We start from the raw sequence: 22409 nt of genomic DNA, 5'->3' as shown, positions 1-22409 counted from the left end.
AGGGCACTAGAGAAGATGTTTATTTGCATGCAGCTGAATTCCTCCTTGAAGAGCCTTGGTTTGCGCTTTAACTTTCAAAATGATTTGTCTGTGAGTAGATATTTCGGGAATTTAAAACTGACGTTGAATTTCTGTTTGTCACTGTTATTAGAGAATTCGGTTAGCAGCTAAATTATGCTAGCTCTCGTGATATTAATTGTTTTCATGTCCCCCCCCCCCCGGAATTACTCTCTGAAATGTTCCCATGTATTGTCCCCCCCTGCAATGAAATGGGATCTCTACCCCTGGTTACAGCAGAGGTCTAGAGGTACAGATATTGTAAAAGCTGGGGTCCAGAGATGGGGGATTGACGTCAGACTGTTGTTGTTCCCAAGATCAGAGATTATCAGGCCCAGCTGCTAGATCGTTATGTGTGAGTGATGTGTTAAATGATGTGATGTGTGAGATGTATGTGCTAACAGCATCTAGACATGTCAGTCACAGCAGCTTCACTGATGATCCAGAATCATAAAGCCTAAACCCAGGGTAGAGTGTGTGAGTGAATGTGGTCTGGACTCTGTGCAGGAGGGTCATTGTGCCAGAGATGCTGTAGAAGGCCAGAGTTCCTGCCCTGTGATCCACATACACTCCTATTCTGGAGCTGGCCACTAGAGGGAGTGTAGTGTGATTATTATTATGAGAGATAAAAGAGCTGCTGCTGCTGCTGAGGGCCAGACTCCAGGACTGATCATTACCTCCAAACACAATTTTTTTCTTTTTGTTTTTATTTGCATTTTATTTATCTTTAATACTTTGGGTTGTAAATAAATTCTAAGTTTGGCCTCAGATGTGGTCTGCAGAGCATTGTTTTCTTCCCAGACCACCACCACACCAGGGTGGTACACCTGCCAATACGTGGGCTCACCCCAGTGCTCTACCCCAGTGTCACAACAGCTTCACTGGTGATCTTATGTCTAATCCTAAACCCAGGGTAGAGAGTGTTGTGTCAGATTTATAGTTTAAAAGTAGGAAAAATATACAGCTTTCTGATCTGGTTAAAACTCTAAGTTCTTGTTACTTGTGGTGAAAATACTCACAAAGTCCAGCTGACCAGCAGAGTGTGAATCAAGAAGTTTATTCAGTCAGTGCAATACCAACATCACAAACCTGAGCATGTCTGCAGACAGTGCTCCTGATACAAAGCTTTGCAATGGCTTATATACTGTAGAACTTTCTACGTTTCTGCTGAATAGACAGCATGTGCACCTGCAAGAGTGAACTCTCTATGACACTGGAGTGGGTCTTATCAGTACTCCCCAGAGACCTCTAGAGGAGGAGTACTGCGGCCCATTGCGACCAGCGTTTTCAAAGTCTAACATGTTAATTTTAAAGACTTTTGCAATCATTTATCACTGTAGTATCTCATGCTATGTTACACCCATATCATGGTGCTTATTATGAACATTCTATTGATTAATATAATATTGTAATTTTTCACATATTGAACAAAAACTGTGAGAGTCGTATGTAGTCGACATAGGCCGCCATGTTATCGTACTCCTCGGGATGTGTGTGTGTGGGTGTGTGCGCAAGCAGGGTCCGTGGGCGTCTGCCTCTGTACTTCTGCCTGTGTGTGTGTGTGTGTGTGTATGTGTATGCGCATGTATGTGAGTGAGTGTGTGTTTGTGTGTGTCCATCTGTAGGTGTTAGTAGGAGTGTGTGGCCAGCTCAGGACTCTAATATGAGTGTGTGTTAATCTCTGACTTTGAGTAGGAGTGTGTCCATCTCTGGCTGTGAGTAGTTAATAATATACACACAGATAGTAAGATTAAATTTACAGATTTTCCACCACAAGAGGCTGGGTGAAGTCTGGATTCAGCATCTATATATTTCAGTCACAGCAGCTTCAGTGATGCAGAAGGCCAAAAATCAAACCCAAACCCAGGGTAGAGTGCGTGAGTGAATGTGGTCTGGACTCTGTGCAGGAGGGTCATTGTGTCAGAGATGCTGTAGAAGGCCAGAGTTCCTGCCCTGTGATCCACATACACTCCAATTCTGGAGCTGCGCACTAGAGGGAGATCAGTCTCTTCATCATTGTGTCTGAAAGAGGAGATCCTGCTGCTAGTGGTGAGGTCCAGGCTCCAGGACTTAGCATTATATCCAAACCCCCACTCATGATCCTCTGCTCTCCTGCTGATGCTTTTATATGAGACTGATATATCAACCCCCCCGCTCCTCTCAACCTCCCAGTAGCAGCGTCCAGAAAAGCCCTCTCTACACAGCACCTGAGGATACTCATCAAATCTCTCTGGATGACCAGGATCTGAGTGGACTGCTCTCATCGGGCCTCCTCTCGGCGGAGGTCTCATCGGGACCGCTCTCATCGGGCCCCCTCTCGGCGGAGGTCTCATCGGGACCGCTCTCATCTCCACCCTCCTGTTCCCCTCAGACAGATGGAGTTGTCTGTATGCTGTGTTTGGATCCAGTGTGAAGTCACAGTAGTCTGATGAAGGAGAAGACAGGACAAAGTTATTTTTATGTGTTAGGAGTGTGTGTGTGTGTGTGTGTGTGTGTGTGTGTGTGTGTGTGTGTATGTGTGTGTGTGTGTTTTGGTGTGTGGTTGTTTGATATGATTCCTTGAGTGTGGGGGATGGGATTTATTTCTCTGATTTCCTCTCTGAGGGAATGTTTCACATATAAGTGAGATTTGTTTTTGTATGTGTGTGTGATTCTGTACATGTTTGTGCAGGTGTACATGTGTGAATGTCTGTATTCAAAAGTGAGTGTGGTTATGTCTGAGTGTGTGTGTGTGTGTGTGTGTGTGTGAAAGACAGTGTGTGTTTGTCTGAAGGGAGTCCTTTGTATGAATAGAGGATGTTGAGTGTGTGTGTGTGTCTGAGTGTGTGTGTGTGTGTGAGAGAGTGAGTGTGTGTGTGTGTGTTTGTCTGAAGGGAGTCCTTTGTATGAATAGAGGATGTTGAGTGTGTGTAAGTATTTGGGTTTGTTTCATTTGATTCCTTTGCATGAGATGAGTCCTTCGTTTATAGGAGTGTGAAAGTATTCCAGTGAGAGAGAGAGAGAGAGAGAGAGAAATACAGAGTGTGTAAAGAGATTCCTTTGTAGATATGAGAGATACTGAGTGTGTGTGTGTGTGTTCAGGTATGTCTCTATTCAAACCTCCAAAAGCATGAATGTTTAAATGTGTTTGCAAACACCTTGCTGGGCATCCTCTCCCTCTCCCTCTATAACATACTATGAGTGTGTGTGTGGGTGTGTGTGAGGGCATCCTCTCCCTCTCCCTCTATAACATACTATGAGTGTGTGTGTGTTTGTGTGTGTGTGTGTGTGTGTGTGTGTGTGTGTGTGTGTGTGTGATGGCAGCCTCTCCCTCTCCTTCTATATCATACTATGCTAATACTGATGCTGATAAAGTGGCCATATTACATCATGAACAACATTAGTTTTTTTACCTAAATGTATCTCTCTTTCTGTATATCAAATTTGTCTTAACAAACCATAGCCTCTTATAGCGTGACCTTTGCTCACAAATGGAAACAATGCTCGTCATCTAGGACCCTGAGGTGGGCAGGTTAGATTGTTGCCGACCCCTCCCACCCGGGTCATAAACTCTTCAAGGTACTTCCCTCCTGCAGGAGGATGCGGTCCATCAGGACCAAAACCTCACGCCACAAAACCAGCTTTTTCCCAGCTGCAGTTGGCCTCGTTAACAAGGCCCGAGACCCCCACCTGACTTGGACTTGGACTCTTCTCCCGCCCCCCCCCACCTCAAGTCTGTGTAACATTAACACACACTACATTTCACATCGCACATTGAACATCCATATTGCATTTTGCACTCCACTTTTCACTTTCCACTTCCCTATATACATTGTTTATATTTTGTATCTTATGTATTGTGTTCTCTTTGTTCTTATGTGTAGTACGTATTGTGTTTGTATATTTTATGTTATGTGATGTACTTATTGTGTTTGTATATCTTATGTTATGTGTATCACTTATTGTGTTTGTATACTCTTATGTTTACTGTATGCACCTACTCACCAGAACAAGTTCCAGGTAGGTGTAAACCTACTTGGCAATAAACCCAATTCTGATTCTGATTCTGATCACCATATTCATTAAGTACATTTACGCATATTGGCAGCCGAACTCGACTATGATCTCGACTTTCTTCGCTGTGAGATGCTGCTGTAGTCTCTCCACCTGATCTACTTGTAGAAACCATCGGCCTAGGTCCACTTACCCCCACCACACAGTCATGCACTTATTCTACCCCATACTCTGTGCTAGCAACTTGTACCTGGAATGTAAATATTAGCCACCATCTACATAGTTTTCTGTTCCATTACTCTACTTACCCTTGCAAAAGTAACCTAACGAATACACTGTATACCCACTAAGCTGGTCTACACACACACACACACACAGTATACCCACTAAGCGATTCTACAATACTTGAATGATCTCTCTCCACCTTATCCACTATCAATTTTGTATGTGTAAGAGCCAAAAACCTTTTTGTTGATTCTTATGCTATCTTTCTTTATGAGTATGTGCATGTGTGTGTATGTAAGAATGAGTGAGTGACACTATGGCCGTAGGTGTTTTTACCCCAATCTAGAGGACACCTGAACTTGACCTGAGAGGCTGAAGGTGGAGCCCAAGGGGGAAAGGCCTTAAGAGCCAGCAGCCAGAGCATATGGACGTGGCTGAGGAAGGCAACAGTTGTTTGACCGTGTGCCAGGACGTTTGTATCGTTAAATGTCTTTTATATTATTTCCACCAACTTGTAATTCACCTTTCTGCAATAAACTGTCAAAGAGACCAACTGGACTCACCTCTATTCATCTTTTCTACACACGTCAGAACCTAAATCCAACTCAGCCACCAGTGGCAGTAAAATAGAAATTGCTGCTACAGTATGTATCATGTATTTACCATGTTTTGTTTGTATGTATCGTGTTCATTTACAACATGTATGCTAGCATGCTCATCTTGATACGTGAATGATTTATTCTGCCATGATTCTGATTGCCCCCCATGATTCTGTGTGTACATTGTGTGTACCTGTGTGATAGCTTGTATGTCTTTATGTCAAACTTACACTGTAAGAACTCCTCTCTGGTCACTGGTTCAAGAAAAACATCCTGGACTTCAGACACTGAGACAGAAAACATCACATTACAGCCCATTAAACTGAGCCAGAAGGGCATTCATAAATATATTAATAAATTAATAAATAAATTCATTATCTCAATTAGACCAAGATTTCTACAATAATTTTCACAATAGTGTGTCAATAGTGGTATTTGTTTCTATATAAACCAGTGCTGGTGCAGTGACGTGAAAGTGAAAGTGATCTTACAATCCTGTTCTCCCCACTTGGAATCATTTTTGATCACCTGCAGACCGTTTTACTCTCCCTGTGAATTCACTTCTTTTATTCTAGCTGGAGTTTACATCCCACCGCAAGCTGACGTGCGAGAGGCTCAACGTCAACTCCCTGATCAGATATTAGGATTGGAGAGTAGGAGAGAGAATACATATTCTCCGGTTATTGTCATTGGAGATTTTAATAAGGGCAACCTCACTCACGAACTCCCGAAATACAAACAGTTAGTCAAATGCCCGACCAGGGAGGAGAATACTTTGGACCACTGCTACAGCACCATCAGCAGGGCTTATCATGCAGTTTCACGCGCTGCTCTGGGGCTATCCGACCACACTCTTATTCATCTGATCTAACAGACAAAAACTTAAAATGTCTTAACCTGCTGTGCGGACTACAAAAAACTGGAACAGCAGAGAAGCTGTGGAGGAGCTGCGGGACTGCCTGGATGACACAGACTGGGACCTTTTTAGAACTTCTTCCAGCAGTCTGGATGAATATACAGATGCTGTGATGTCATACATCAGCTTCTGCGAGCATAGACGTGTCCCCCCCCCCACCATAAAGTTGTCCCCCCCAACAAACGTTACATTTTTAGGTGTGACATTTTGGTCCGGGTATGTACCGGTTGTATAGGAACCGCTGCTATATTGGAACCGGTTCTCGGTACCCAACCCTACCCAGCAGAGGATGTTCTTCCTTCGGCAGCTAAAGAAATTCAACATGCCGATGAAAGTGATGGTGGAGTTTTACACAGCCATCATTGAATCCATCCTCACTACATCAATAACCATTTGGTTTGCTGCCTCTACGGCAAAGGAAAAAAGCCGACTGCAGCGGATCATTCAATCAGCAGAGAAGGTCATCGGCTGCGACCTGCCGTCTCTCCTAGACCTGTTCCACTCAAGGACCAGCTAGAAAGCAGGGAAGATCATCGCTGATCCTTCACATCCTTGTCACCACCTATTTCAGAGACTCCCATCTGGCAGAAGGTTCCGGGCTATAAAGACCAAAACAGTTTTTCCCCCATGGCAGTGGGGCTCACAAACAAGCCCCCTGCATCACACTGACTCTGGGTTTACATATTCCAATTAACTGCAACTTGCCCTTCATGTGCCCAAAACATGTATTATTATCTTGTAAAACATTGGTCTTTTGTTCTTGTTTATGCTATTTTGTTGTTATGTTATGTCCTATGCACCGACCTCACCAAGTTAATTTCCTGTATGTGTGAATATACTTGGCCATTAAAATAATTCTGATTCTGATACCATGAACACTTTTTCAAAACACTAAACACATTCACAAGGGAGCTAAACTTTGGATAGTTTTCATTGCTTTGATACAAAATGTATTCAATGACCACTCCTTCCTAAATTCATGGATAATTGTCTGTCTGTGTAACTACAGCAATTTTGCAGACATTTAGATACTCGGCTCAAAACAGTTCACTTCGAAAACTGGACAACATTTAGATCATTGTTCATGGTAGGATGCAGTATTCGACAGAAAAATGAATACACTTGAAATAAGACAGATTATTCTCATTGTTTGCAGAAATTGTGTTCAGTTTCATGCTTTGTGTCATTTGTTTGCAGCCTTGTTACCAACTATACTATACTATGCTATGCTATGCTATGCTATGCTATGCTATACTATACTATACTATACTATGCTATGCTATGCTACACTCTACTATACTATACTATGCTATGCTATACTATACTATACTATACTATACTATACTATACTATACTATACTACTATACTATACTATACTATACTATACTCTACTCTACTCTACTCTACTCTGCTCTGCTCTGCTCTGCTCTGCTCTGCTATGCTATGCTATGCTATGCAATACTATACTATACTATGCTATGCTATGCTATGCTATGCTATGCTATGCTATGCTATGCTATGCTACACTCTACTATACTATACTATGCTATGCTATACTATACTATACTATACTATACTCTACTCTACTCTACTCTACTCTGCTCTGCTCTGCTCTGCTCTGCTCTGCTATGCTATGCTATGCTATGCAATACTATACTATACTATGCTATGCTATGCTATGCTATGCTATGCTATGCTATACTATACTATACTATACTATACTATACTATACTATGCTATACTATACTATACTATACTATACTATACTATACTATACTATACTATACTATACTATATATTAGCAATGCTTTATATTGTTTGTGATTGTAAAAAAAAACTGTAAAGGAAAAATGTCTGATTCTGATTCTGATTCTAATTCTGATACAGAAGTGGTACAGAACAGCATTTGCTTTGAAATGTGCATCTTCAAATGTAGTTGTTGATTAAGACATTTTTCCTTTACAGTTTTTTTTACAATCACAAACAATTTGAAGCATTGCAAAATGCATATGTTATGTGTTGCTGTATCCTCTATTTTTACATAGTTTAGGGTAGCATTGCTTAGTTCATATTGTAATACCAAACAAATACAGTCAAATATGAAATTCAGCTCTATGCTTCAAGACAACTCTATGCTAAATGTTCTGTGGTAAACTAATAGTAATGACTTACTTGATGGTGGCAGCGTCTCATCACTGTGTGTACTTCTGACTGGAGGCTCAGGATCAACATCTGGGATCCCAACACAGAGAGACACTCAGGGGCGGTAGTCCGACATGAACAATGTTATGTGAAACTGACATTTATTGTGAACAGTTGACTTTAACAACTTAACAATTGTAAATTATTTGAATGATGAGGTTTTGAGTGCAATGTAATAGAAGTGTTACTTTTTGATTACCTTATCAAAATAATGTAACTTGTTACATTTGATTAATTATTTATACTTCTGATGAATGTTTTCAAATGAAGGTTCTGAATATGTGCAGGTCCTGTTTTAACTATTTCAATTCTCTCTCTATCTGATTTGTCACGCCATAATTCTGGGTCTTCACTGATCCCTGTATGCCATTGCTGTTACTCGCATTAGTGACATCACTGCTCTCGTTATCATCCAGCTGTGGTTGAGCAGTGATAATGACCATGGCAGTATCATGCACGTCGTCAGTGCAGGTGTCAGTGTCCCTGATATGGGCAGCTGTGGCATAGACATCTATATAAGACTATGAGCTGTGGCTACACGATGACTCACCGTTTGTAGAAGCAAAGCAGGCAGGGCTAGTTGGTGCTGTAGTAGCTGCTAGCATTAGCTAAACTTGGCTCAGCAGCACTTGAAACATTTTCAGATGAACTTGAAACATTATCAGACATTTCTTCCACTTCCACGGACGAATTCTTGATTGGAAATATTTTGTTACCTTAGGTAATTTCTCCCTAAACTTCTCATCCTTCCTTTTCCTCTTTCTTTTCTCACTGCCACTTAGAGATAGTTTCATGCTTAGCTGTGTGACCACACATGCCACCACACGACAAATTGTCCGTGACAGAAATGTCACGTGTAAATGCTAATACAGACACATGAAATTAAAAAACAACATACTTCATCAGACGGCTTCAGCAAACTAGAACTCAGAGGGCTACAATACTGATCAGTGTAATAACTATGAAAGTGATGGTGGAGTTCTAATAACTATTAATAACTATACTGTGTGTGTGTGTGTGTGTGTGTGTGTGTGTGTGTGTGTGTGTGTGTGTGTGTGTCTGTGTGTGTGTGTGTGTGTGTGTGTGTGTGTGTGTGTGTGTCTGTGTGTGTGTGTGTGTGTGTGTGTGTGTGTGTGTGTGTGTGTGCGCATGTGAAAGACAGAGAGAGAGAGAGAGAGAGAGAAAGAGAGAGCGAGAGAGACTCACATTCTGAAGACTGGATGATCTTGATATTCGTTACTGTTGAGAGATCCGTAAAAATACATCAAAATTAAGTGGGAGTTAACCTCGTCTTCTTAAAACAGTGAAATTAGTAACTCATTATTTAGTCAATTCTACATTTGTATCTACCTGCTGCAGATATCATGACTACTTCCTGCCCGAGGAAGTACTCTCCCTGTCTGAGGAAGTAGTCCTCCATTCTAGAAGCAGATTCCTTCACAGCCTCAAAAGAGAAGCTTTGGTGGAAGGTCATCCTGGGTAAGTCTTTAGAGCGAGGAGAGTCTCTGATTGACCGGACATTCTACAGAGAGAAATACATAAAAGGTGAGGCAGACCACCTGAAGATTTAGCCAGGTCTGTGTTTCCCCAAAGGCTGCAGACATGATGGGTGAGTTCAGCTGGTTTAGTGTATATGCATTCATGTGTTCAGGTATGTGAATATATTATATTAGACATGTAAAACATTTACATCTTTTTAATTTCCTCATCATATAAATGAAAAATTATGTATTTTTACTCTAAACCCACATGGATGCTTTATTTCAAATTCTGTTACCTTGAGGAAATGGATGTGATCTTCTGTGTGTGAAAGCTGCTCCATCTCAGCATCTCTCCTCTTGAGCTCAGCAATCTCCTGCTCCAGTCGCTTCAGGAGATCTTCAGCTCGACTCACCTCAGCCTTCTCTTTAGCTCTGATCAGCTCTTTCACCTCAGAGCGCCTTCTCTCAATAGAGTGGATTATCTCAGTGAAGATCCTCTCACTGTCCTCCACTGCTGTCTGTGCAGAGCTCTGTTAGGAGACACACAAAGAGGAGGGGGACAGGAGACACACAGAGGTAAGTGAAGGAGCAAACTCACTCTGGTGTGACTGGCTCTTCTTGGTCAAATCCTGCCAAACCATGTCTTTCTGTGATGGTCTGTATCATGTAGAGATGGCAGCATAATGGTCATAACACAATAACAAGCGATTGCCAGCTTTTATCTTATGTGGTCAGTTCTCACCTTGAGAGTCTCCACAGCCTTCCTAAGCTCCTGCAGCTCCTTCTCTCTCTCCTGGATTCTCTGTTGGAATCTCCTCTGGGTCTGCCCCAACTGCCTCTGGTTAAAAAACAGCTTCTTTTCATTGGTGGATTGTTTACAACAATGATGATCAAACACCACACATGGCAACTCAACATTTATAAGCAAAAACCTTTAAGTACATTTTATTCTTTTTAAAAGATTAAGTGAACCATTGAAGTAGACGCTATCATCTTCAAGTGAAAATCAGGATAAAGCCATGAGCTAAGTTCAAGAGGAGCTCTGGTATTTAACAGCAAACACACTTGGCAAAGCTGGCTCTCAACCTTAAGAACAGAACAGAACATTATTTTACGAGGTAATAATATGTTCACTTTGAAGCCGACAGGTTAATGTTTCACTGTTTTTACTCAAAACTGGACCTTGCACCTAATAAACATTTCCTGATTCTTCCTTTCTCTAATGCGCAAAGTCATTGCGGTAACAGCCAGACTTAAAGACTGGTGAGATAATGTTCTTGTAGTTATAGTATTACATTCACAGTTAGTACGTATAAGAGCCCTCATAGAAATGTCGGACACATATGTAGCTCCAGTACTGACCTGTTTTTCTGTCCGTTCTGCTGCAGCTGAGACTGTGTCATGGCCTTTATGTTCGTCCATCGTACACAGATAGCAGATACAACTCTGATCGGTTCGACAAAATATTTCAAAAACCTTCTTGTGACGAGGGCAGATCCTCTCCTGTAGCTGGTCTGTGGCATCAATCACTGAGTGTTTTCGAGTAGCGAACTTTAGTGGCTCTATGGGGCGAACAAACAATCCACCACTGACCCAAGTAAGTACTAAAACACCTTTTAAAAGTACCAAATCCATGGTATTTATTAACAACAAGTACACAACACTACATGACAAAATCCCAGGTTGAGAGGCAGCAAGACCAGCAGTCCCCGCGCCAAAAGCCTCTCCCCTGCAGCAGGAAACTGGAGTCTTTGAGTGCTGCTTGATCACCTGGCCCGGTGGATCTCACCTGGCCATCAGGGGAACACAACATGGGTGGAGCTACAGAAAAGGGAGGGAAAGTGACAAACAAAGAACACAACACATGTGGTCGTAACACATGCTTGATATTTTTGTGTATTTCATCTAGCTAAAAACCATGTGGCAAAAGTGGCATTCATGATTATATTCTAGAACAACTCAGCAATAATACAATGAGAGTAAAAGGAATGTAGTAAAACAAAGTTTTGTATTAAAATGAAATATAAAGACACTAAAATGAAATCTAGTTTTAGAGGTGCTCAGACTTTGTACAAAAACACATTGTAAATATTTAAGAAGTTTTCTTTTTTACTCTGAACCTTGTAAACAAAGGTGTTTTCTCCAAAAAGGCACGTTTAGCATTCAAAAAGTGTGTGTGGTTTCTATACTAATTATAAGTAATATAGAAAGTGACACTTTTCTTCACTTAGACCAAAATGCATATTGATGAGAGAGGTGTGAACATTCTGGGACACTTTGGTCAAAGACAATGGCCAGCACATAATGGCCCTTGAATGTCTTTGTGGCCCTCTCCCCCCCTACAGGTTTTCTTGACTCATCATGACCCAATAGTAATCACTGAATTATCATTTCCTTATCATATGAATGGTTGTCATTTGCTAATGGGCGGGATGTAGGCTCCTGAAACCTCACTCACAGACTGAAATGTGCAAAGGATTAGTTATATTCTCCTTACAAAATGATTATTTATATTTTAGTTTCAAACTGTAAATATTTTAAAAGAAAAGGGGTTAAGGTTGCTGTAGTTGTTAGTTTCATGTTTGTAGGACAAAAACTCACAGAGATTTTTAAATCTATTAATCAAAATACAACTAAGTGCCCCACGGGGCACCTTGGGGCTAGATGGGTTAAATGATGTGATGTGTGAGATGTATGTGCTAACAGCATCTAGACATGTCAGTCACAGCAGCTTCACTGATGATCCAGAATAAAGCCTAAACCCAGGGTAGAGTGTGTGAGTGAATGTGGTCTGGACTCAGGTGCAGGAGGGTCATTGTGCCAGAGATGCTGTAGAAGGCCAGAGTTCCTGCCCTGTGATCCACATACACTCCTATTCTGGAGCTTGCCACTAGAGGGAGTGTATTGTGATTATTATTATGATAGATAAAAGAGCTGCTGCTGCTGCTGAGGGCCAGACTCCAGCACTGATCATTACCTCCAAACACAATTTTTTTCTTTCTGTGTTTATTTGCATTTTATTTATCATCCAAGCTTTGGGTTGTAAATAAATTCTAAGTTTGGCCTCAGATGTGGTCTGCAGAGCATTGTTTTCTTCCCAGACCACCACCACACCAGGGTGGTACACCTGCCAATACGTGGGGTCACCCCAGTGCTCTACCCCAGGGTCACAACAGCTTCACTGGTGATCTAATGTCTAATCCTAAACCCAGGGTAGAGAGGCTGGGTGAAGTCTGGATTCAGCATCTAGACATGTCAGTCACAGCAGCTTCACTGATGCTCCAGCATAAACCCCAAACCCAGGGTAGAGTGTGTGAGTGAATGTGGTCTGGACTCTGTGCAGGAGGCTCATTGTGCCAGAGATGCTGTAGAAGGCCAGAGTTCCTGCCCTGTGATCCACATACACTCCTATTCTGGAGCTGGCCACTAGAGGGAGATTAGTCACATTATTATTGTGACAGAAGAAGGAGCTGCTGCTGGTGAGGCCCAGACTCCAGGACTGATCATTCCATCCAAACCCACACTCACCACCCCCTCCTCTCCTGCTGATGCTTTTATATGAGACTGATATATTAACCCCCCCACTCCACTCAACCTCCCAGTAGCAGCGTCCAGACACACCCTCTCTACACAGCACCTGAGGATACTCATCAAATCTCTCTGGATGATCAGGATATGACTGGAGCCCAGATCTCCACTCCACCCTCCTGTTCCTCTCAGACAGATGGAGGCGCCTGTGTGCTGTGTTTGGATCCAGTGTGAAGTGACAGGAGTCTGATGGAGGAGAAGACAGGACAAACTTAGGTCTTTATATGTGTTAGGTGTGTGTGTGTGTGTGTGTGTGTGTGTGTGCGTGCGTGCGTGCGTGCGTGCGTGCGTGCGTGCGTGCGTGCGTGCGTGCGTGCGTGCGTGTGTGCGTGCGTGTGGATGTGTGTGTGTGTGTGTGTGTGTGTGTGTGTGTGTTTGGGTGTTTGTGTGTGGTTGTTGTTATTTGATATGATTCCTTGCATGTGGGGGATGAGATATTTTCTGTGATTTCTGTGAGGGAATGTTTCACATATAAGTCAGATTTGTTTTTGTGTGTGTGATTCTGTATATGTTTGCGCAGTTGTACATGTGTGAATGTCTGTATTCAAACGTGAGTGTGGTTTTGCCTGAGTGTGTGTGTGTGTGTGTGTGTGTGTGTGTGTGTGTGTGTGTGTGTGTGTGTGTGTGTGTGTGTGTGTGTGTGTGTGTGTGTGTGAATGAGAGTGTGTGTGTACGCATGTTTGTAAATGGAGTTTTTTTATATATGTGAGTGACACTGAGTGTGTAAACGTTCCAGTGGCTGTTAATTCAAAAGCAGGGAGGATCTGTTCTCTACTTACCCTTCTAATAGTTACCCTACGAGGACACAGTATACCCACTAAGCTGTTCTACACACACACACACACTCTATACCCACTATGCTGTTCTACACACACACACACACACACACACACACACACACACTATACCCACTACACTGTTCTACACACACACACACTGTATACCCACTAAGCTGTTCTACACACACACACACACACACACACACACACACACATTCACTGTATACCCACTAAGCTGTTCTACACACACACACACACACACACACACACACACACACGCACACACACACACACGCACTGTATACCCACTAAGCTGTTCTACACACACACACACAGTATACCCACTAAGCTGTTCTACACACACACACACACACACACACACACACACACACACACACACACACTGTGTACCCACTAAGCTGTTCTACACACACACACACACACACACTGTATACCGACTAAGCTGTTCTACACACACACAGACACACACACACACTGTATACCCACTAAGCTGTTCTACACACACACACACACACACACACACACACACACGCACACACACACACACGCACTGTATGCCCACTAAGCTGTTCTACACACACACACACAGTATACCCACTAAGCTGTTCTACACACACGCACACAGTATACCCACTAAGCTGTTCTACACAAACATACACACACACACACACTGTGTACCCAGTAAGTTATTCTATAATACTTGAATGCTCTCTCCTCACCTTATCCAATATCCATTTTGTATGTATCATGTACATACCATGTTATGTTGGAATGTATTGTGTACATTTACCACATGTATGCTAGCATGCTCATCCTGATACGTGTATGATTTCATCTGCCATGGATCTGATTGTCCCCCCCCCCCCCCTTCTGTCACAAGTCCCTCCCATTCACACCCCTTCTGTCAGAAGCCACTCCCATTAACCTCCCCTTCTGTCACAAGTCCCTCCCATTCACACCCCTTCTGTCAGAAGCCACTCCCATTAACCTCCCCTTCTGTCACAAGTCCCTCCCATTCACACCCCTTCTGTCAGAAGCCACTCCCATTAACCTCCCCTTCTGCCACAAGCACCTCCCCTTCTCCCCCTCCCCTTCTCCCCCCTTCTGCCACAAGCACCTCCCCTTCTCCCCCTCCCCTTCTCCCCCCTTCTGCCACAAGCACCTCCCCTTCTCCCCCTCCCCTTCTCCCCCCTTCTGCCACAAGCACCTCCCCTTCTCCCCCTCCCCTTCTCCCCCCTTCTGCCACAAGCACCTCCCCTTCTCCCCCTCCCCTTATCCCGCCTTCTGCCACAAGCCCCTCCCCTCCCCCCCCCCTTCTGCCACAAACCCCTCCCCTTATCCCCCTCCCCTTATCCCGCCTCCAGCCACAGGCCCATCCCCTTCTCCCCCCTGCAACAAACCCCTCCCCTTATCCCCCTCCCTCCCCTTCTCCCGCCTTCTGCCACAAGCCCCTCCCTTTCTCCCCCTCCCCTTATCCCCCTCCTCTTATCCCCCTTCTGCCACAAGCCCCTCCCCTTATCCCCCTCCTCTTATCCCCCTTCTGCCACAAGCCCCTCCCCTTATCCCCCTCCTCTTATCCCCCTTCTGCCACAAGCCCCTCCCCTTATCCCCCTCCTCTTATCCCCCTTCTGCCACAAGCCCCTCCCCTTATCCCCCTCCCTCCCCTTCTCCCTCCTTCTGCCACAAGCACCTCCCCTTCTCCCCCTCCCCTTCTCCCTCCTTCTGCTACAAGCCCATCCCCTTATCCCCCTTCTGCCACAAGCCCCTCCCCCTGCCAGTCCTCCTCTCCCAGAAGCTGCTGAAGATGTTTCCTTCCTAATTACCAGGGAGTGTTTTCCCCTGTGGCCATTGTGCTTTCTTTGAGGGGTTCAGGTCCCGGACTCTGTTAAGCGTGTTGAGACAATAATGTCATTTATGCACTATAAAAATACAATTTAATTGTGTGTTTGTGTGTGTGTGTGTGTGTGTGTGTGTGTGTGTGTGTGTGTGTGAGTGTATCCCTGTGTGTGCATGTGTGTGTGTGTGTGTGTGTGATAGCTTGCATGTCCTTATGTCAGACTTACACTGTGAGAACTCCTCTCTGGTCACTGGATCAGGTAAAACAGCCTGGACTTCAGACACTGAGAGAGAAAACATCACATTACAGCCCATCAAACTGAGAGAGAAGGGCATTCATAAAAAGATTCATAATTTCATTATCTCAATTAGACCAAGATTTCTACAATCATTTTCACACTTGTGTCAATACCATGTCCACTTTTCAAAATACTAAACACATTCACAAGTGAGCTAGACTTTGGATACTTTTCATTGCTTTGATACAAAATGTCAGGCCGTACCTAACCCAGTATGCCACCCAGCTCCTGGTGCAAACCTTGGTGGGTTCCCGCCTCGACTACTGCAACGCCCTCCTAACGGGCCTGCCGGCATGCGTGGTAAAACCACTACAGATGATCCAGAACGCAGCGGCGCGCCTGGTGTTCAACCAACCAAAGAGGGCACATGTCACCCCGCTACTCACTGAGCTCCACTGGCTGCCAGTAGCTGCTCGCATCAAATTCAAGTCACTTATGCTTGCCTACAAAGTGCTTACTGGGTCTGCTCCCACCTACCTAAATGCTCTTGTAAGGGCAAATGTCACACCCAGGACGCTGCGCTCATCCAGTGAGCGTTGTCTGGCACTGCCCCCAGTGCAAGCAAGGCAATCCAGACTATTCTCAGTTGTAGTTCCACGTTGGTGGAACGACCTGCCTAGCACTACCAGAGCAGGAGCGTCCCTCCCTACCTTTAAGAAACTCTTGAAGACCCAACTCTTCAAAGAGCACCTCTCTTCCTAAACTGGCACCTTGGCTCAACCTGCACTTAAGCAGCAACAGGCCCGCACTTCTTTTTTTATTCTTTCTATGTCGTTTTATAAGCAATATTTATGGTTACACCAGGTTTTTTAATGCTCTTAGCTTGATTGTTCTCCCTTGTACGTCGCTTTGGACAAAAGCGTCTGCTAAATGACTAAATGTAAATGTAAATGTAAATGTATTCAATGGCCACTTCTTCTGAAATTCATGGATACCTGTCTCAGTCAATGTCTGTGCAACTAAAGCAATTTTGCAGACATTTAGATTCTCTGCTCAGAACAGTTCACTTCAAAACTGGATGACATTATGATCACTGTTGATGGAAAGATGCAGTATTCATCAGACAAATTAATACACTTGAAGTAAGACGGATCATCCTCATAGTTTGCAGAAATTATGTTCAGTTTTATGCTTTATTTTGTTTGTTTGCAGCCTTGTTACCAACCAAAAGTGGTACAGAACAGCATTTGCATTGAATTGAGCATGTGTGATGTAGTTGTGACTGAAGACATTTTCTCTTTACAGTTTTCTACAATTACAAACAATTTGAAGCATTGCAAAATGCATATGTTATGTGTTGCTGTATCCTCTATTTTTACATAGCTTAGTGTTGCATTGCTAACTACATATTGTAATACCAAAAATAATAGTCAAATATGAAATTCAGCTCTATGCTTCAAGACAACTCTATGCTAAATGTTCTGTGGTAAACTAATAGTAATAACTTACTGTTTGGTGGCAGCCACTTATTACTGTTTGTTCTTCTGACTGGAAGCTCAGGATCAGCATCTAGGACAGACTCACATTCTAAAGACTTGATGATCTGGATATTCGTTACTGTTGAGAGATACAGAATAAAACATTAATAAATAAGTGGGATCCTTGTTTTCTCAAACTGTGAAATAAGGAATTCATCTTTGAGTTCTACATGTTTATCCACCTGCTGCAGATATCCTGACTACTTCCTGCCTGAAGATGTCATCCAGCCGCACCTTCAGTCCAGAGACAGATTTCTTCACAGCCTCCAAAGAGAAGCTTTGGTTGAAGGTCACGCTGGGTAAGTCTTTAGAGCGAGGAGAGTCTCTGATTGACAGGACATTCTACAGAGAGAAATACATAAATGGTGAGGCAGACCACCTGAATATTCAGCCAGGTCTGTGTTTCCCCAAAGGCTGCAGACATAATGGGTGAATTCAGCTGGTTTAGTGTATTTGCACTCATGTGTTCAGGTATTTGAATTACTTTACATTAAAATATTTAGAAACTATGCATTTTTCCTTTTCAAACCCACATGGATGCTTTGTTTCAAATGCTGTCACCTTGAGGAAATGGATGTGATCCTCTGTGTGTGAAAGCTGCTCCATCTCAGCATTTCTCCTCTTCAGCTCAGCAATCTCCTGCTCCAGTCGCTTCAGAAGATCCTCAGCCCGATTCACCTCAGCCTTCTCCTTAGCTCTGATCAACTCTTTCACCTCAGAACGCCTTCTCTCAATGGAGCGGATCATCTCAGTGAAGATCCTCTCACTGTCCTCCACTGCTGTCTGTGCAGAGCTCTGTTAGGAGACACACAAAGAGGAGGTGGACAGGAGACACACAGAGGTAAGTGAAGGATCAAACTCACTCTGGTGTGACTGGCTCTTCTTGGTCAAATCCTGCCAAACCATGTCTTTCTGTGATGGTCTGTATCATGAAGAGATGGCAGCATAATGGTAAAAACACAATAACAAGCCATTGCCAGCCTTTGTTTCATGTGGTCAGTTCTCACCTTGAGAGTCTCCACAGCCTTCCTCAGCTCCTGCAGCTCCTTCTCTCTCTCCTGGATTCTCTGCTGGAATCTCCTCTGGGTCTGCCCCAACTGCCTCTGTTTAAAAAACAAAAACAGCTTCTTTTCACCATATTATCGGTGGATTGTTCACAACAATGATGATCAAACATCACACATGACAACTGAGCATTTATAAGCAAAAACTTTTATGTACATTTGTGTTCTGCCTCCAGGCATATGTTTTCGAATTTGTAAAAAATTACGTTTTTTACCAAGACTTTTATTTTGACAATGTATTTTTCTAGTTGAAACGCGAAGCTGGTAGGAAAATTGTCGGGAATTAGTTTGATAACGGCAAGTAGACGGTTACGGTTGATTCTCCAGCGGAGGCATCGTTTGTATGTATTTATTCATCTAAGTTAATTTCATTGTGGTTTAAAACATAGTTAGGCCTATAGTGCCAACATATGTATGTAGATTACGTGGCTAATTGTAACATTTGTTTGTGTTTTTAGTTTCACTTTCTTCACCCTCGATGTATTGACGTGGATTCAGTAAGCTAAAGAATAAATCTTCAACGAGAGCCTGAAGCATTCGTCATTTGAGAGTATAAGAAAGTTTAGCTAGCTGTCTAGTGGATGTTATTACACATCACCACGAGGACAGCATAATTTGATTAAATCACACATTGAAGCAGTCGCTATCATCTTCAAGTGAAAATCAGGATGAAGCCTTGAGCTAAGAGGAATACTGGTATTTAACAGCAGAAACACTTGAGGCAAACTGTCTCACAACCTTGAGAACAGAACAGAACAGAACATTATTTTACGAGGTAAGAATATGTTCACTTTGAAGCCGACAGGTTAATGTTTCACTCGTTTTTACTCAACACTGGACCTGGCACCTAACAAACATTTTTCCTTTCTCTAATGTGCAAAGTCATTGTGGAAACTGCCATACTTAAAGACTGGTGAGATAGTTTTCTTTTAGTTATAGTATTACAGTACATTCACAGTTACTACGTATAAAAGCCCTCATAGAAATGTCGGACACACATGTAGCTCCAGTACTGACCTGTTTGTCTGTCCGTTCTGCTGCAGCTGAGACTGTGTCATGGCCTTTATGTCCGTCCATCGTACACGGATAGCAGATACATCTCTGATCGGTTCGACAAAATATTTCAAAAACTTTCTTGTGACGAGAGCAGATCCTCTCCTGTAGCTGGCCTGTGGCATCAATCACTGAGTGTTTTCTTCCAGGGTTCAGGTCATTGTGAGCTTTGAAGTGAGATTGACAGTAAGACAACAGACAATCCAGACAGGACTTCACAGCTTTGAGTTTTCTCCCAGTGCAGACGTCACACTCCACATCCCCAGGTCCAGCATAGCAGTGAGCAGGAACATCAGTTTGGATCCTGGTCTTCCTAAATTCCTCCACCATTTCAGCAATCAGAATGTTTCTACCGAGAACAGGTCTTGGTCTAAATGTCTGTCTGCACTGGGGGCAGCTGTAGATGCCTTTACCATCTTCCTGATCCCAGCAACCTTTAATACAGCCAAGACAATAAGTGTGTCCACATGGAACAGTTACTGGATCCTTTAATATATCAAGACAAACTGAACAAGTGAAAGAATCCTGTCTTTGGGTCGAAGCTTCCGCCATTTCTCACAGCCACGATCCCACACAGGGAGATAACAGTGTGAACAGTGACAGTTCAGTTTCTGGTTCATGTGTTTTATTCTAAAGAGGAGTGGCAGAGATGTTGTTGCCACACTGTTAGGGAGGAGTCAGTCCGGTTATTTGAGATTGTGCGTCTGTGTGTGTGTGAGTGTGTGTGTGAGAGAGAGACAGAGAGAGGAAGAGAGAGATAGGGAGAGAGAGAGAACGATGGAGGGAGTGGTAAAGCTGGTATACCTGTGGAATCAACACAGTGCTTGGTGTGACATGGTGTTCATGAGAGAACTTCATATGCAGTGGGCCTGAGAACTGGCTGTTTGGTCTCAGTGCAGTCCAGACAGGACTTAACAGCTTTGAGTTTTCTCCCAGTGCAGACGTCACAATTCACATCTTTTTTTTTTAAATAGCCTCTGCCATTGTGTTTGCTGTCTATCACAAGCACAAGCACACTGAGAGAAAGACCTGCCAAGTGATACTCAAGTTTAGTTTTTTAAAACCAGAAGATAGTGTGCTGAGGAGTGGTGTGACGCCCACTGGGCCTTTTCTGTGTTATTTCTGATTGGCTGCTCCCCAGTGCTTGGATTCAGGTGTGCAGGTGGGCGGGGCTGCTCTTGATCAGCTGAGGAGCTACACCGGCGCAGAGGTGTGCGTGTGTGTGTGTGTGTGTGTGTGAGGAGCTCCACCGGCGCAGAGGTGTAGCCGTGGCCTTTATAGGAGCTGCTTCCGTGACCTGTCGAGGCTCTTTGAACTACACGAATGACTGTTCCGCTGTCCTTTTTGGAGAACTAGTCAATTCAGTTAACCAATAAATACCGTCGTTTGAACACAATTCGCTCGCCTCTGCCTCCCTTATTGTTTCGGCAACCCTAGGCCTTAACAAGTGGCTTCCTAGTCATTTTGTGTCTGTCTATCAAGTTCAGATGGAGGCGGGGAAATATATGTGTGTGTGTGTGTGTGTTTGTGTGCATATGTTTGTGTGTGTGTGTGTGTGTGTGTGTGTGTGTGTGTGTTACACCCTTGAAATAATAACAAGCTGATGTTTCCTCATTGACAGCATTTACTCGGTGGTTATTCCTCCAGGCCTAATTCCTTAAAACCTGCTCTTCCTGAATCACAGCAGTAGAGAAACAACACAGCAGAGATGCAGGATGTAAAAGCAGTCTGATCAACTCTATGTGTGTGTGTGTGTGTGTGTGTGTGTGTATGTGTGTGTTTATGTTTTTGTTGACTTGAGTCACAGCTTTTTACTCTGCTAGCACTAAGTAAGCATTAATGTCTCAGGTTACATTAAAGGTTGGGTCCTCAATTACAAACTAAAACACTTTTTTTGTCAAATTCAGCCAAATTATTTTGGGGTTGATTGTCCCTTTATACAACTCTGTAAATGTGTGTTAATTTGTGTGTGTGTGTGTGTGTGTGTGTGTTACACCCCTGTCAAACAAGGAGAAATAATCACAAGCTGTAGTTTCCTAACGGAAAACTCGAATCAATCATCATCATTTCCTCTACCGCTGCTGGTGAATAGCATGACTGAAACTGAATAGACTGTCACAAAACCCATACTTGCTGAATGAGCAACATACACAGCCATGTAAAATACGTTTACATCTCACAAACCCTATAAGGGTTACTAAAGAAACACAAATGACTGTATTAAATACACTGACATGTGTACATGTGAATTTGGAGTCATGGGTTGAACTCATCTAACAAGATGGGGGAGGGTTTCATTAACACACACCCAGGTCATTGTCACGGAACTGAACACGACAACTGCAGGTTTTCGTGAATGACTGTTTTATTTCGCGAATGGATTGACAGCACAAACAAACAGGGATACCGAACGGCAATACAGGGCCAGGAGGGGCCCAGGCTCACAGCACTGCAGTGCTGAAAATAAGGCACGGGTTCACAAGAACACGGAAAATAAAACAAAGAGCCAAGCTCTGAAAGAAAGGAGCGAAACTTACAAAAACCAGGAGGGTAAACAAAACACGAGTCTAACTCGGACAGCACCAAACAAAACGTGACAAAAACAGAACGGAGCATTAACTAGAAGAGAACAAGCGAAGATAGCAACTCTTACGATCAGCAAGATGAGTGGAACGTTTGGCAACCTGTGATGTGCGATACCAGACACAGAGTGTGAGGTGAGTGGAGTATAAGAAGGGACTGTGACAGGTGTATGTGATTAGTCCTCGTGAATGCTTCCTGCGATGCAGGTGAGTGAGAATGCAGGTGTCAGTGATC

At 43.4% G+C, this 22409-nt stretch overlaps 1 protein-coding gene across 1 annotated transcript; it reads right to left on the bottom strand.

Moving 5' to 3' along the window:
* Positions 1-477: 477 nt before the first annotated feature.
* Positions 478-20144, bottom strand: LOC308360960 (uncharacterized protein; the record flags this gene model as incomplete). The annotated part of the gene is made up of 15 exons (XM_080833150.1): positions 478-647; positions 7964-8023; positions 8373-8489; positions 9344-9515; positions 9771-10004; positions 10217-10312; positions 10837-11062; positions 11264-11295; positions 13408-13431; positions 15885-15982; positions 17447-17554; positions 17658-17817; positions 18037-18270; positions 18483-18578; positions 19557-20144. The coding sequence occupies 15 exons, from the start codon at positions 20142-20144 to the stop codon at positions 478-480; spliced, it is 2415 nt and encodes an 804-aa protein (XP_080689276.1).
* Positions 20145-22409: the final 2265 nt, after the last annotated feature.

This window comes from Sprattus sprattus (assembly GCF_963457725.1).
Source record: "Sprattus sprattus genome assembly, chromosome: 2".
NCBI classification, from domain to species: Eukaryota; Metazoa; Chordata; class Actinopteri; order Clupeiformes; family Clupeidae; genus Sprattus; species Sprattus sprattus.
The sequence above is the reverse complement of the archived record's forward strand: the minus strand, read 5'-3'. Positions and strand labels throughout refer to the sequence as shown.